Consider the following 17,611-nt stretch of genomic DNA (forward strand, 5'->3'; position numbering starts at 1 on the left):
GATTTGGGCCAAGTGCTGGCAAATGGGACTGGATTAGGTTAGGATATCTGATCGGCATGGACGAGTTGGACTGAAGGATTTGTTTCCGTGCTGTACATCTCTATGACTCTAAGATGGTCAGGCTGTATTACATAGGGACACTGCACTGCTCCATCGGAGAGACAGCACATTGTGCCAATGGGTGGTGATGATTTTCAAAAGGACACTTTGGCAACTTCAATCATTTTGCCCTGGGGGAGGGTGACTATAGAGTCCCTCCCCCAGCAGAAGTGTAGAAGCAGTGGGTGGATGGAAATATGCTAACTCGCTACAGAACAGGAGGCAGACATTAAGGACTGCCCAGTCTGGATGGGATAGTAACCATGCCAGGCAGTGCCACCAACTGCTGGCTCACTGAAGATCAGTGTAGGCAATCCAATTGAATGTATCAAGCTCATTGCTAAATAGACTGGGGATAGGGAGCAGTGAATGAACAAATTATTGAGGAAATGTTTAAGCAACTATAGATCCACAAACCAGAGCTGAACAGCACTACCGAGTGCTCCCACTGCGAGATCCACTAAGCCATCACCGTTCATATCCAACTGTCCATGAATACTGCGGCCAAAGTACAGCAGCCCGCGGCTGATCTCAGATGCCCCAATCCTCTGTAAAGCAACAAATACAGAAAGGGCTAGGTGAAAAGTCTGAAGTGAGTGGTTGCATGCTGGATTTGTTACTTTAGATGAAGGAAGCAGCTGATGGGACAAGGGAAATGTTGCATCACTTCACCTTGAAAAGGGAGATGAACAAGATGATGACTAATAATGATTAGGTGCCCCCATGTTGGGTCATCACACTGTGCAAGTGGTAGCAAAGAAACACAACATGTGTTGGGTGTAGTGCTTCAAAGGGACCGTTGACTTTTTACCAGTGATTCCCAAAATTTTCCATCACTGGACATTTTCCACATCCCACCTCTGGCTGTGTGGCAAGATTAGTCTATACTCATTATACATACGATGAGAAGGAAGGTAATTGGTGAAACTGACAGACCTGGGTTTAACTTCATCAAGCAATTTTCTATTCCTGTGCCTGGGGGAGATTCTTAGGTTCAGGAGTCCTCTGGGACCAGCACCATTCTAGGTTAGAGGAGTGCCAGTCCTGAATTGGCAGGAATATTTAAAATTCAGGAAATATGTAAGTTCGATGGCAGATCAGTGGCAGATGGAATTTAACCCTCATAAATGTGAAGTGATGCACTTTAGTAGACGGAACAATAAAAGGGAGTACTAAATAAAGGGGAAGTCACTAGGAATCTCAGAGAAACATCAGGATCTTGGAGAGCGTGTCTACAGATCCCTGAACGTGGCAGGACAGGCTAATAGATCAGTTAAGAAGGCATATTGCAGTCTTGCTCTTGTCAGTTGTGGCATAGATTATAAGATCAGGGAAGTCATGTTGGAGCTATACAGAACTTTGGTTCAATCACAGCAGTTCTGGTCACCACACTATAGGAGGGATGTGATTGCACTGGAGGGGCTGTAGACGAGATTCACCAGGGGGTCGCCTTGGATAGAACATGTAAGCCATGAAGAGAGGCTGGAAAAACTCAGGTTGTTTTCTTTGGAGTAGAGATGCTTGAGGAGGATATCTGATAGAGATATATACGACAATGAGAGGCTTGGACAGGGCAAATAGAAAGCAACTGTTCCCCTTAGTCAAAGGGGCAAAGCAAAGGGATATAATTTTACAGTGAAAGCGGGGAGGTTTTATGGGGATTTGAGGAAGATCTTTTTCAATCAAAGGTTGGTGAGGGTCTGGGATGCACTGCCTGGAGGCTAGTTGAGGGGGATTCTCACAACTTTAAAAAGAATTTGAATGAGCATTTGGGCCTGGTTAAGGGATGTGGGACTAGTACAGGTAAGTAATGTATTCTCAGCAGTACAGACTTGATGGACCGAAGGGCTCTTCTGTACTGTATGATTCTATGTACACCACCGACCACTGAAGCTTGTGAGACAGATTGGGATAGTATTGAGGGATGTTCAGGCCTTTACCATTCTCTAGGTAAAAACTCTAGGTTCCTGATGAAGGGCTTTGGTCCGAAACATCGATTTTCCTGCTCCTCGGATGCCGCCTGACCTGCTGTGCTTTTCCAGCACCACTCTAATCTTTACCATTCTCTGCCAATTGATTCGGAGGGAAAGCTTGGTGGATCAGAAGCTGATGCCCATCTAGGTATCCCCCAAGAGGGCACATAATTTTTTTAGATTAGATTAGATTCTCTACAGTAACCCACTCAGACCCATTTCCCTCTGACTAATGCACCCATCATTATGGACAATTTAGCATGACCAATTCACCTGACCTGCACATCTTTGGACTGTGGAAGGAAACCGGAGCACCCGGAGGAAACCCACGCAGACACGGGGAGAACGTGCAAACTCCACACAGTCAGTCGCCCGAGGCTGGAATCAAACCTGGGACCGTGGCGCTGTGAGACAGCAGTGCTAACCACTGTGCCACCGTGCTGCCCATTTAATGTTAGCCTTTTCTAAATACATCAATAAGAAAGGCAGCAATGAAGAAGAGAAACAGAAGAAGGTGGAAATTGAATTCGAGGAGGTGAATGAGGCTTGATCCCTAGTAGATTGCGTGAACAGTTTGGATTAAAACTGTCAAAACAAATTCCAGCTGTTGTTGCTCGATGATGTAATGGACACCATAGCAATTCCTGACCACCTGAGGAGAATGTTCATGCTGTAACCTCAAAGTAACTCGGGCGGCAAAACCACTGGAATTTGTGACTTACAAGCTAACAACGCCTGATTATGAATAAACTGTGGGGCTCTCACTGATATCTGGGTGGTGCACAGACAATCCTGCTACTTCCTTCAGCATTAGACTCTCATTATGAACTGTGTGGTTGATGAATTGGAACTGATCATTGTTTCCAAACCACATGATCGAGAATCCTCCAGCTCAAGATCCTCAGTAGGTACACACCCTGACCTGTTTATGGTACTATATGGTCAGGAGTGGCCTAGTTAGCTTCTCAAGCCCATTCACGATTGAATGAAGTCAAAAATCACACGACGCCAGGTTATAGTCCAACTGGTGTATTTGAAACTGCAAGTTGTCAGAGTCCCCATTCTTTCCTCAAGCAGATAGTTTCAAATAAACCTGTTGGACTATAACCTGGTGTCATGTGATTTTTGACATTGTCCACCCCAGTTCAACACTGGCACCTCCACATCATCGCTATTGAATTAGATCACGATGATCTGTAACTGAACTGCCCCATCGCTCTTTATACCCCGGTTAACAAAACTCTACAAATTCCTGATTTAAAATTGATCTGCTAGTGTGGACAGACTTCAAACATTCTTTGTGTGTACACAGGTTTTTTTCTAACTTTATGCCTGAAGGGTCTGGCTCTAATTTATGCATTACATTGCCCAACCAGTACACATAGTTTCTACCTAACCAGCCCTATCAGTGCTCCTTACTCTCTTGAAAAGGTGATCAAATTATGCTGTGAATTTCTAAATTCCATGGAATATAGTACTGCAGCTTGGCAGAGAAAAGACCAGGGGTACTCATCAGTGTGGAGAAAGTGAGGTCTGCAGATGCTGGAGATCAGAGCTGGAAATGTGTTGCTGGAAAAGCGCAGCAGGTCAGGCAGCATCCAGGGAACAGGAGAATCGACGTTTCGGGCATAAGCCCTTCTTCAGGAATGAGGAAGGTTTGTCCAGCAGGCTAAGATAAAAGGTAGGGAGGAGGGACTTGGGGGAGGGGCGTCGGAAATGTGATAGGTGGAAAGAGGTCAAGGTGAGGGTGAAAGGTCAGACTGGGGTGGGGGCGGAGAGGTCGGGAAGAAGATCGCAGGTTAGGAAGGCGATGGATTTGACTGAGACAGGGTGGGGGGAGGGGAAATGAGGAAACTGGTGAAATCCGAGTTCATCCCTTGTGGTTGGAGGGTTCCTAGGCGGAAGATGAGGCATTCTTCCTCCAACCGTCGTTTTGTTGTGGTCTGGACAAACTTTCCTCATTCCTGAAGAAGGGCTTGTGCCCGAAACGTCGATTCTCCTGTTCCCTGGATGCTGCCTGACCTGCTGCGCTTTTCCAGCAACACATTTCCAGTACTCATCAGTGTGGCCAGCAGTGGGGACCATTGGAATCTAATCAGCTGAAATCATGTAGCTTACCAAAAGCATTCACTGTTAAAGGCAGGGCTTAGAGATTCAGGATTATCTAGAGGTGAGTGGGAATAATCTTAGCTCCCAGTGTTGGATCTTCCTTTATATATGTGATGGCACGGTGGCTCAGTGGTTAGTACTGCTGCCTCACAGTACCAAGGACCCAGGTTCCATTTCATCCTCAGATGATGGCCTGTGTGGAGTTTGCACATTCACTCCGTGTCTGTGTGCGTTTCCTCTGGGTGCTCTGGTTTCCTCCCACAGTCCAAAGATGTGCAAGGTAGGTGGATTGGCCATGCTAAATTGCCCATGGTGTCCAGGGATATGCAGGCTATGTGGGTTAACCATGAGAAATGCATGGTTACAGGGAAATGGTTGGGGAGAGTGGGTCTATGTGGGATGCTCTTTGGATGGGTGATATGGGGTGAATGGCTGCTTCCAGACTGTCGGAATTCTATCATCATCCTCCAATGCCATGTCAAATAGTCTGATCACAGGAGTACCACATACCTGCTTGGGTCAGTTAGAAAGATGGGCTTGCATTTATACAGAGCTGGTCATGACCTCAGGCCTTCGTAAAGCTATACACAACCAATGAAGCCAGAGATGCAGTATAACAACAAAAGTTACCATTCAGCCCATGGTGCAGTTTCAGTTGCAATGTAGGATTCAAACATCAGATGGCTTATTTTGAAATTCCCATCAGTTGAGGAATTGATGAGGCTTGTGGGAAAGGAGGGAATAGCAGCCAGTGATAAATCATTGTTCACATACCAATGGAATGGCTGGAGTGAGTTACTGCAATGGGTTGGTACAATCATTGGGATGGCAGCTACAAACCTAATAATAAGTTCACGATGACTTGGTTTTCTATATGATTATTGGTTATCACCATTTTACATAACCATGGTACCCGCTCTCTAAAAGATTGGTAAATCTTTTTTGGTGATTTAGTTTCTTCTGCCAGAGCTCAAGTAGTGACCATTGCCCAGTGACATTAGGAAGATGTTAAGAGTGTGGCGCTTGAAAAGCACAGCAGATCAGGCTGCATCTGAGGAGCAGGAGAGTTGATGTTTTGGGCATCAGGAAGCCCAACAATAAATGGCTGCCTCTGCTTTCAGTTTCAATTAAAGCTGCAGCTGGGTATGCTGAAAATGTCGATGGGTTAGGAAAAATGATACCAACCAGGGATCTTGCCCTTAATCAGTGTGGCCAGAGCGAGAGTTTAAAATTGAGATGTTAGTGGACAGAGAGCCAATATAGATTTGTACATAATGAGGGGATGGATGACTGCAAGAAATGATATGTGATACACCATTCTCTGACAAGATCTTTAACCTTCAATATTTATTGTATCGGCTTGGGTACAAATAACTTATGAGTTATAATTTCCAGATGCAGTATTGAATGCTGGCTTCTGAACAATCCATATATTGCCAAATCGCCTATTGAAATATTGGAAGGGGAAGATGGAAGAAGCAATGAGAAAAATATGTACAAATTAAAACAAAGTGATGGAGTTCTTTTTGACTTACATTATTCTGTCTATTTAAGTTACTAAGAACATTTGTTTTCACTCAAGTAAACACATAACCCCATAATTACTGGCAGTAATGATTAAATGCTGACAGACTCAGCAACGTAACTCACTCACGGTTCAATTACACCTGCTGCTGCCCCTTTCTATTCAATGAGAAACGGTGACATTGATGTGAAAAAACCTTTGATGCTGTGAAAGTATGTTTTTAGAAGTTTCTTGGGACTCCGCGATCTTTCCGGAGTCCTGAGATATTGCAATGGCCTGGGTTGGGCGGGTTAAAGCTTCGTCCCACATGTGCTGTGATGCGGAGCTCTGCAGTGCGATCGTCTCAGATCGCCGCCATCTTGGATCCCCGTGAAAGTGTGTTTAAGATCATTTTATTGGTTACCAAGCTTACTGATGAATTCTGGAAAAGAACCTTGCATTTATTTCATACTTAACCTCAGATATACCAAGCAATAAGGAACATCTGAAGTGTAGTCACTGCTGCAATGTAGAAAATGCAGCACCCAGTTTGTACACAGCAAGATCCCAGAAACAGCAATTATATCATATCTAAATCATCTGTTCTGCTTTCTGGGTGTTGGTTGGGTGTTAAGTATTGATCTGGGCACCAAGGGAGACCTGACCTGCTGTGGAATCTTTTCTTTCTTCCTGAAAGTGCTGATGGGACCTCGCCCACTAATCCCTATTGCTAATCAGCAGCTGCCTAATGTACCAGGAATGATTTGATTTCATTTATTATTGTCACATGTACCGAGATACAGTGAAAACGATTGTTTTGTGCTCTATCCAGACAAATCATACCTTACATTAATATATCAGGGTAGTAGAACAGAATACAGAAGATAAAGAAGACGAAGAGAAAAGTTAACCTTAAAAATGAGAGATCCATTCATTAGTCTGATCACAGTTGAAGAGTGTGGTGCTAGAAAAGCATAGCCAGTCAGGCAACATCTGAGGAGCAGGAGAATCAACGTTTCGGGCATAAGCCTGACAACAGCTGGGCAGAAGTTGTTCTTGAATCTGTTGGTACCTTTTTTTCAAACTTTTGTATTTTCAGCCCAATGGAAGAGGGTGGAGGAGAATATAACGGGGGTGGGAGGGGTCTTTGATGATGTTGGCTACTTTCCCGAGAGAGTGGGAAGTGTAGACAGAGTCAGTGGAGGGAAGGCTGTTTTTTATAATGGACTGGGCTGTGTTCATGACTCTCTGTATGGACCTAGGATGGACTGAGCCAACTATTCCATTGCTCAAACTGAATGGGGAGGTTTCTCCATTGAGTGAGGGCCCTACTTCATTGGTGAAGGCTCAGCCCCATGGTTTTTGGAGACTTGAAAATCCTTGATTCCTGAGGTATGAATCCTGTGTTTGTGTTTCGCTGATGGTTTCATAACAACTTCAGTTTCTTTGAGACAATGAGACTCAATGCAGTGACACCATTGCTTTAGACTTCAGTCACACTCAATACCTGTGGTAGGTGACCCTCTAGCACCCTAACTTTTACAATTCTTAGTCCTGAGAGCACAAAGACAGGTATTGGACAAGTCATTTACCAGGAGTGAGAACCAGGGAGAGAGAAGTAGAGAGCCGAGCCTCAACATCTGCATGTGTGAAAGCACAGACAGAATTAATTATTAGTTTCCAGTGAATATGTGGGATTACTCTGAAAATTCTTCTGTCTTAACCAGCTCCAGCACATCACATTACAGAAAACTGTGGCTTGACACAGGGCAGAGAAACATTACCCTAAAATGTGGTGTATACACTGCATCCAAGTGTGAGCAATTCCTTACAAAATCGCCTCAGGAATTCCCTCTCCAAACCTGATTCTCTCTCAAACCTGCTCTCTTTTCAAATTGATGCTTAAAACCCACTCACAATAAATTTGCTTTAGGAGGAAGCAGATTGTACAATTGCAAATTGGCATCCAGTGAAAATGTCTGGAAAGAAATATTAATACTGTCTCTCTGTAAATGTAAGGAATTGCTTTGCTCCTGTAATATTAATATCATATTACTAAAGTAACACTCAAAGGCAGAATCATTATTTTAAAAACACACTACTTCTCCGCACTTTCCTGCATTCTCCCATTCTTCCTTTCACGTTTACTCTCTGTCCTTGTCTTTTCCAATTGATTTCTGAAGTAATGTAAGCAAATCCATATTTTCTACATTTAACATGCCTGGAATAATCTTTGACATCCCATTATATACAGGAATTCTGGTATTCCTGCAGTATAAAGATGTTGTTAAACTTGAGAGTATGCAGAAAAATTTACAAGGATGTTGTTGGAATTGGAGGGTTTGAGTTACAGGGAGAGGCTGAATAGGCTGGGGCTATTTGCCTAAGACCAGCGGAGGCTGAGGGGTGACCTTATAGAGGTTTATAAAATCATGAGGGGCATAGATAGGATAAATAGACAAGATCTTTTTTCCAGGGTAAGGGAGTCTAAAACTAGAGGGCATATGCTTAGGGTGAGAGGCGAAAGATATAAAAGGGACCTGAGGGGCAACCTTTTCACACAGAAGGTGAAATGTTGTGTATATGGAATGAACTGCCAGAGGAAGTGGTGGAGGCTGGTACAATCACAACATTTAAAAGCCATCTGGATGGATACATGAATAGGAAGGGTTTAGAAGGATATAGGCCAAATGCTGGCAAATGGGACTAGATCAGGTTAAGATCTTTGGTCGACATGGACAAGTTGTTTCTGTGTGGTAGAACTCATGACTCTATTAGTCTTTCTCGATAATCTTAGATCCAGCCAATCTCCTGACCTTGTTGACCCAAGAGGGAGGAAGGATCAGGGATTAGAGCAGGAGGGCCATCTGGTAAATGGCATTTCCAGCAGTGTGGTGCTGGAAAAGCATGGCAGGTCAGGCAGCATCCAAGAGGCAGGACAGTTGATGTTTCAGGCATAAGCCATTCTTCAGGAATGAAGATCTTATTCTTTAAACACCAACTTTCCTGCTTCCCGGATGCTGGCGGACCTGCTGCGCTTTTCCAGCACCACACTTTTTGACTCTGACTCTCCAGCATCTGCAGTCCTCACTTTTTCCCAGGTTAATGGCAGTTGGCAGCCTGGGGAGGTGGAAGCTCACAGACGTTATACAGAATAATGTTTTCCTTACTGACTCGGTGTCTATGTCTTCAGCTTTTATTGTGTCATTTGATGGATCAGCTAGTATTTCCCTGCCTGTCCTATTTGTAAACAGAACCTGGTTTCAGCTGTAGCCCAGTCTCTGTCCCTCACTCCCAGCCCCGAGATGTCAAACTGGGGCTGGAATCACCCAAACCAGGTCCCTAAGTGTTGGAACTGGAGGAGGTAGTGCTGCTTATTGGATCTTACCTGTTTGTAGTCCTTGAGGATATTTTTATTGTGTCCGTGAAACACATAAATTGCTCCACGATGATCATCTTCCAAAGGTGCCCCCACCACCACGTCATTGAATGAATCATAATTGAGGTCACGGACAGCAGCTATTGCAGAGCCAAAGCGGGAGTTCTGGGATTTGTCGGAAATTTCCAAGAAACTATTGAAAATGAAACCTCTCTGTAAAATAAACCAATAGGTTACAGTGGAATCCTGTATTTGCATGTAGCACTTCAATTGCAATTAAATCTACAAAGACACAAGGAAGGTGTCCCACTGTGAGTTAGAACATTGTATGTACTCAGTTATAAAACTTTAAAGATGTACAACTCTTTTCAGAAATGAATTAGAGAATTTCACTCTGCTGGGTATCTTTGTTGCCCTGACCCTGCTGTGTGAATTCATAAGACCCTCATCTAATCTTTTTTCCTTGATCCAAATCCTATGTACTTGTCCGGACATTCCAACATTGCTCCTGTCTCTGAGGCTCCCACTACTGTTACTCCCTTGTTGCCCATTGTCTCTCTTCTGCTTCTCAGTAAGGGTTCCTGCCCCAACCCCCACCTTCTCTTCTCTTAAATTTACAATCCGTCCTCCCACATTCCCAATCTCTGTGATGACCCCTCTCCACGTTCCCTCTCTCAGGAGACCATCCCCTCAGTGATCAGAATGTGTGGAACACCTAGTGCTAATTAAAACTGAAGCCTTTCGAGGCAGGCCCCATGGGTTGGGCAATTAGGAGGGAGGCTGAGTAACACCCGCTCAGAACTATCGATTGGTAAATTGAAGCAAAACCGCATACGAGACCATAATAGGCCCCAACAAAATACTTCTTTGCATCCTCTGCTCACTGTAGGACAGGTGGGTGTCTGTGTCAATGGACCTGCACTAAAAATTGAAGCTTTTTCAAAATGCCCCAGAGCGGCTGAAACCACAGCAGATTACATTTCTCGGGACGTGCTTTGATCTCCCCCAGTCCTGACCTTTGGCACAACTTACCCACAGTTCCTGGCATCTCACCTCAGTTTAAAGGCCCTATCTCCTAATGACAGAAACAGACTTTTCCATTTCTCTCTCATGTACAATGCAAAGCAAAATTATTCCTGAGATCTGGCATCTGTGACCTTGCCATCATTTGCATCTCATCCCTAGAGAAGGTGTGGGTGAGCTGCCTTTGTGAACTGCTACTGTCTTTGGGGTATAGGCACAAAAACAATGTTGTTGGGGGTGGGGGGCAAGTTCCTATAGAATGAGGAAAAGCTGACACCATTCCCAGTCAGGATGATGCATTGCTTGAAGGGTTTCAGGGCCATCCACAATTATTTTCATAATTCCTTCCCTGAAGACCCTGACCTTTTGCTGGTGGACTGCTTCCAATATCCGAAGCCTTTTTAGAATGGCTGCTTGATGTGTTTATCTACAACATCCAGTAGTCAGCTTTTCAAAAGCAGAATTCAGCAAGGTAAACCATTATCTTAACACAGGGATCCTTCAACTACAGCCACTGAGTAATAGTCAGAATGAGATCCTTGCTTGATTTCCTCCTCTCCTCTTCCCCCTATCTTAACCTGCATTGTTGCTGGGCCTGAATCCTGCAACTCCCTACCTAAGGGCATTGTGGGTCTACCTACATCAAATGGACTGGAGTACTTCAGGAAGGCAGCTCACCACCACCACCTGCTCCAGGGCAACTAGGGACAGGCAAGGCCCAGGCAGGAATGCCCATATCCTGAGAATTGATGTGACAATGGATGGAAAAAACCTCCATCCATACCTGAATAGCTTGTGCACTGAGGCCAATTGTTGTCTCAGGCATAACTTTGACAATATTGTAATGCAGTCAAACCCAAATCCTTACGGCCTACACTCCAGTACACCAAGCAGTTCTTATTGCCTCAAGCAATCAGTGAGTTCAAAAAGCAGCAGACCAGGAATTTGCTAGAATCTGCTCCAGCTTGATTCTGTAATTTTGATCAAAGTACAATGGAAAGACTTCATTTTTTATTCATCCATGAGATGTGGGTGTCACTGGCGGGATCAGCGATTATTATCCAACTCTCGTTGTCCTGGAGAAGGTTGTGCTGAACTGCCTTCTTCAACCACTGCAATCCTTTGTGTAAACACCCAGGGTGCCACCTTTCATTAGGCTCAGCAGCAGTTTGTATTCGAACCACATTGTTGTAGGTCCGGAGTTGCAAGTAGGCCAGATCAGGTAAGGATGGCAGATTTCCTTCTTTGAAGGCCATTAGTGTCATAGAATCCCTTCAAGTGTGTAAACTGTAGAACCCCCACTGACCCTTCAAAGAGCATCTCACTCCAACCCACCCCCTTACACGATAACCCTGCATTTCCCAAGGCTAATCCATCTAGCCTGCATATCCCTGGAACTACGGGCAATTTCCCATGTCCAATCCACCCTAACCTACACATCCCTGGTACTACGGGTAATTTCCCATGGCCAATCCACCTAGCCTGCACATCCCTCGAACTACGGGTAATTTCCCATGGCCAATCCACCTAGACTGCACATCTCTGGAACTACGGGTAATTTCCCATGGTCAATCCACCTAGCCTGCACATCCCTGGAACTACGGGCAATTTCCCATGGCCAATCCACCTAGCCTGCACATCCCTGGAACTATGGGCAATTTCCCATGGTCAATCCACCTAGCCTGCACATCCCTCGAACTACGGGTAATTTCCCATGGCCAATCCACCTAGACTGCACATCCCTGGAACTACGGGCAATTTCCCATGGCCAATCCACCTAGCCTGCACATCCCTGGAACTATGGGCAATTTCCCATGGCCAATCCACCTAGCCTGCACATCTCTGGAACTACGGGTAATTTCCCATGGTCAATCCACCTAGACTGCACATCCCTGGATCTATGGGCAATTTCCCATGGCCAATCCACCTAGACTGCACATCCCTGGAACTATGGGCAATTTCCCATGGCCAATCCACCTTGCCTGCACATCCCTGGAACTATGGGCAATTTCCCATGGCCAATCCACCTAGCCTGCACATCCCTGGAACTACGGGCAATTTCCCATGGCCAATCCACCTAATCTGCACATCCCTGGAACTACGGGTAATTTCCCATGGCCAATCCACCTAGCCTGCACATCTCTGGAACTATGGGTAATTTCCCATGGCCAATCCACCTAGCCTGCACATCCTTGGAACTATGGGCAATTTCCCATGGTCAATCCACCTAGCCTGCACATCTCTGGAACTACGGGCAATTTCCCATGGCCAATCCACCTAGCCTGCACATCTCTGGAACGTAAACTGTAGAACCCCCACTGACCCTTCAAAGAGCATCTCACTCCAACCCACCCCCTTACACGATAACCCTGCATTTCCCAAGGCTAATCCATCTAGCCTGCATATCCCTGGAACTACGGGCAATTTCCCATGTCCAATCCACCCTAACCTACACATCCCTGGTACTACGGGTAATTTCCCATGGCCAATCCACCTAGCCTGCACATCCCTCGAACTACGGGTAATTTCCCATGGTCAATCCACCTAGCCTGCACATCCCTGGAACTATGGGCAATTTCCCATGGCCAATCCACCTAGACTGCACATCCCTCGAACTACGGGTAATTTCCCATGGCCAATCCACCTAGCCTGCACATCTCTGGAACTACGGGCAATTTCCCATGGCCAATCCACCTAGACTGCACATCCCTGGATCTATGGGCAATTTCCCTTGGCCAATCCACTATGGTGCTGTGAGGCAGCGGTGCTAACCACTGAGACTCCATTCTGCCCTACCAGTGAACCAAATGGATTATTACAACAATGAACAGCTGCTACATTTTCTTGAACGTGAATTTGAATTTCACCATCTGTCATGGTGGGATTCAAACCATGTTCCCTTGGAAATTAGCCTGGGACTCTGGGTTACTGGCCCAGTGACATTACCATTTTGCCTTGCCAGATGATGGAGAGGGAGCAGATTTTAGGAAAAAAAAATGCAAAGAAAACAACCTCGCAGTTACCTTGGAGAGGGAATAGATGTAGATTTTACCCTTCTCTCTCCCATCACTGAAAAACATTGGAGCACCAACCAGTAAAACATCGGTCACCCCATCAGCATCTACATCCACTGGCGTTAGCTCACTTCCAAAGTATGATCCAATCTGAAATGAATGTGGCAGGAAAATGATTAATCGTTGATTGGAAACATTATGCCAATGTAGACATAGCCTTCACACGAGAGCCTCTGTGATACTGAGAAAGGTGGAAAGCCGGAGCATGTATCAGGCAATGGTTTGGTCCTGTCTCTGGGTACAGTAACATGATGGTTAATGTATCAGGTCAGAAAGCAAGAAGGACTGAGAATGGAGATAGTGCAGGGACTTCTTCAAAGACCCCAGAGAAACTCAGATTCAAGTGGATTCAATGTCTCAGGAGAGCCTCAATCACCCTCAGTCTTGGCCTTTGACAAAAGCCCAGGTTATTTTGTTCCTGACCTGAACTAACTTCAGCCTGAGCTGCAAAGTGAACTTCTGGTCCACTGGATGAAATAATAGTCAAGGAACATCTGGAGAAAACCAAGGAATGAGAATGAACAAATGAATCCTCTTGAAGAAAGATTATCAACTGAAACTTCTCCTTTTGTAAAAGAAACAGTATTAAAGTCAGGGACGATGGCAACATTTCACAGACAGTCCATGATGAGCAATCACACATCTATCTAATCCTGCGGGTGTCTGGCAATGGTTAGAAACTCAGGCAGTACAAACTCATATTCAATTTTAAGCAGACTGCTGCCAGTCCTTCCAAATTGAGGTGGGAGAAATGCCACAATAATCTGGGCAATTTATCGTCTGCGACAGAAGCGAGTTGGGAACTGAACTTTGATGAGCCCTGTAGCACTTGTCCTCTAACATTGCAGTCAGCACACAACACACACAGGCATATAATTGGGGATAGACTTGCACGCATATGATTCACATCTGTCCTGCACATGTGTGGATAGGCAGACATGGACTGGTTACAGACCCTCGGTGAGAGTGCATTGCTTCTCTGACCTGCTGGCCCTTCAGGGACTGATGGATGGTGACACTACCATCATTCTTCATCGTGAATACGATGACTTTTCCGGTGTGGTTGAATCTTGGAGCGCCTGACACATACCACCTCCGACCCGATTTTGGCATCACTGAAGTAATGGTGTAGCCTGAAATAGAAAATGCAGAATTTGAGTGCTCTATGTTCTTGTTGTTGCAACTTGGTCAGGCAGAACTCCAGTTTCTGAATTGGAAATTTTGGGGGTTCATGCTCACAGTGCGCTCACAGTGCACTCACAGTGTGGAAACAGGCCTTTTGGATCAACGAGTCCACACCGACCCTCTGAAGAGTGACCTAACCAGACCCATTTCCTCTACCCTATATTTACCCCTGACTAATGCACCTAACCTACACATTCCTGCACACTAGAGGCAATTTAGCACGGCCAATTCACGTAACCTTCATGTCTTTGGATTGTGGGTAGAAACCAGAGCACCCGGAGCACAGGGAGAATGTACAAACTCCACACAGACAGTCACCCAAGGTTGGAATCGAACCCGGGTCCCTGGTGCTCTGAGGCAGCAGTGCTAACCACTGATCCACTGTGTCATCCCAGGAGACCGAGCACATTTTCTCGGTTGATTCTCCAGGGCAGTCATGAGGAGGCACTGCACTGTCTGAGATGCCACCTTTCAGGTGAGACTGAATGCCTGCCTGTTCGATTCAAGTGGGGTGTCATAGACCAAAGCAGAGCATGGGCGAGTACTCCCGCAGATGGCATTCCCCACCCCTCCCCCACAGCTAACACCTTAAAAAAAGGACAGGTTAGAAGGGTAAAGTCACTATATCTCTATCAAACTATTACTGAAAGACAGCTGGTGGTGGTTTAACCTGAGGGTCACACCCCTCAGCTCAGGGAAGAGGTTGAGGAAGGAGAGTCCTACAGAATAACCTCAGCCAGTGTGGGAATTGAACCCACACTGTTGGCATTACTCTGCATTGCAAACCAGCCATCCAATCAACCTCACTGATGGTCAAGGGCATTACCTGGCTGCTGTTTCTGGGATCTTGCTGTGCCCAGATTGCTGCTGCACTTCATATGTTACAAAGCTCATATGTTTTAAATCATGACTGTGGAAATAAAGCTTTTTAAAGACGCTCCAAATTGACCAAATCACTGAGGCTTCAGAACATTATTTCTCTATTAGACACTTGACAATGCCCACTAATTAACAAAGAATGTTCTGACAGAGACAAAATAAACCTCAGGTGAAGAAAACCACAAATACAGAGCTTGAGGGTCAGAGTTGGAATGTCTTGGTGCTCGCTCCTCATTAGTTAAGCAGCTTTGCTCAGTTTCAGGGTTGCAGCGTGTGTAAAGGGTAGAGATTTCTGCAGGGGAATCAATGCACACAATCAGGCCCCGACATCAGTCAGTGCTGATACAGCCATGTGAATTCAGTAAGGTTATACCCAACACCTAACTCCAAATAAAGACAGTTCTCAGGAAGGATTCTGTGTCTGCAATATGAACTTGTGCTCTCTCCAGAGATGCAGCCTGAATCATGGAATGGTTAGATTTCAGAAGGAGGCCATTTGGCCATTGCTTCTGTGCTAGCTCTCTGTAAGAACAATCCCCCTGGGCCCACTATCCTGTCTTGATTATCACAATTTTGTTTTGATTTCTGATTTATTAAAGGTGCACTGGTCACAGAGCAAGATTCCAAATGACTGATTTGCGTTCCATCCAAGGTGTACACAAGTTGAATAAACTCTTGACTATTGCCCATACGTGGAAATATATTTGACTAATCCCTTTCACCCCTGCATTCGGAAAGCAATGAAGTGAAATCAGTCACTATACCTTCCCGTATTTGGAATTATAACGGATCAGGCTGTTTCTCAACTCCCTTCCATTACAATTCCCTACATTGCAATGGTGAGCACCCCTCAAATGTTCTTCATTTGTTGTAAAGTGTTTTGCAATGTCTTTAAAGATATTACATAAATGCACAATTTTCTCATTTCATGAATGAAGGGTCCAAGTTAATCTTTAATAGCGCCTAGTCCAACAACTTGCCATCAATGCATGGTTGTGACTCTGGACTGAATCTTATGTTCTTTTGGCTAAGTCTGAGTTGGGTTTTTTGGATGGATTTCCATTGCAAATCTGAATGAGTCACCTCACCTTAGCTTATCAAACATGCCTCACTGACTATCTACCTTGACCCTGTGGTGTCTCTCACATCCGATTTCCACCCCAACACGCCACTCTGTGGATATCCCAGAATTCACTGGCATTCCTTGTGCCCAGGCCATTTTAAAAAACGCGTTATGCACCCAGAAAAGAACTATCTGTACGTTTTCTGAAATTTGCCCAAGTCCTGGCAGACTGGAGGGAATTGGCGCCCTGCTTTGTGAGCAGGGATCTAGTGAACGGACTGGTGCAAAGACAGACCCTCCTCTTCCCTGAGGACCAGGAATGGAGGACATGACAGCAGACTCTGCCCAGCCTAGTTCGAGGTTACCACCCCACCCCACCGGGTCAGTGCGGTCCCAGCGTCTGGAGGAATGCTCAGTGCTGCAGGGAGAAGGTCAGTATTCTTCTGCACTCTGCCAGGGCAAGTGTCACCAAATTCTCTATGTACACTCACTCTCTCTGTGCCCCTGTACCCACCTCCCACCGAACCTCATGCTCTGCCACTCTCACTATCGCCTGCACCATCCTCCCTCCCTCACCCTCACCCACCCCCAACACCCGACACCACTGACCCTGCGTTCCCTCTGTGCTGCCCACTCACTCACTTGGCACACCTCCCCACTTCCCCCGCCCCACAGTAACAGCTGTGCCACCCACTTTCATCTCCATTAATACCTGCCTCTCTCTCATTCCAGAAGGCAAACAGCCCCTAGTGGGACAGCAAGAGTCCAGATGGGTGATGAGCTACTCATCATCATCTGTCACCTCCTTCTGAGGGTCGGATCTTGACTCTGACCATCCCGTGCAGGACCTGGATTGGTATTGGAGGCTGCCCTGGAGTCACAGTGCCAGGACCCACTGAGTGAAGGCTATCCCCCTTGTCTAGACTGAGACCTGCTGGGCTTTGTGTCTGCACTAAACAGCACAGCAAGGCAGCAGCGCTGTCATAGAGTCATAGAGAAATACAACACAGAAACAGATCCTTCTCTCCAACACGTCCATGCCAGCCAGATATCTTAAATTAATCTAGTCCCATTTGCCAGCACTTGGCCCCTATCTCTCTAAACCCTTCCTATTCACACACCCATCTAGATGCCTTTGTCAGCCTGGTCTGTCGGGCTGAAGGGGCAAAGCACAAACAGGCGAGGCTCTGTAAGGCTGTGAGCATCAGGGTCAGCTCAGAGTGAGTGAGGGCCCTGACAGTGGGGGAAGGGCCTGGAGATACAGCCTGTGGCAGTCCCTGAGCTGAGGTGGGGGGTGGGGGTGGAAGCTTTGTCTGTGTCTGC

The 17,611-nt window shown here is 45.9% G+C and overlaps 1 protein-coding gene across 1 annotated transcript in view; it reads right to left on the bottom strand.

Annotated features, from left to right (window-relative positions):
- LOC122540838 (integrin alpha-11-like) overlaps positions 1-17,611 on the bottom strand; it is a 192,465-nt gene that overhangs the window by 57,720 nt on the left and 117,134 nt on the right. The window contains exons 11-14 of the mRNA XM_043677055.1: positions 14,146-14,294; positions 13,111-13,251; positions 9,074-9,277; positions 517-647 (exon numbers count right to left, since the gene is read on the bottom strand). Of these exons, the coding sequence (XP_043532990.1) occupies positions 517-647; positions 9,074-9,277; positions 13,111-13,251; positions 14,146-14,294 (625 nt within the window). The remainder of the gene's footprint in view (positions 1-516; positions 648-9,073; positions 9,278-13,110; positions 13,252-14,145; positions 14,295-17,611) is intronic.

The sequence above is a fragment of the Chiloscyllium plagiosum genome, chromosome 36 (assembly GCF_004010195.1).
Source record: "Chiloscyllium plagiosum isolate BGI_BamShark_2017 chromosome 36, ASM401019v2, whole genome shotgun sequence".
Classification (NCBI taxonomy): Eukaryota; Metazoa; Chordata; class Chondrichthyes; order Orectolobiformes; family Hemiscylliidae; genus Chiloscyllium; species Chiloscyllium plagiosum.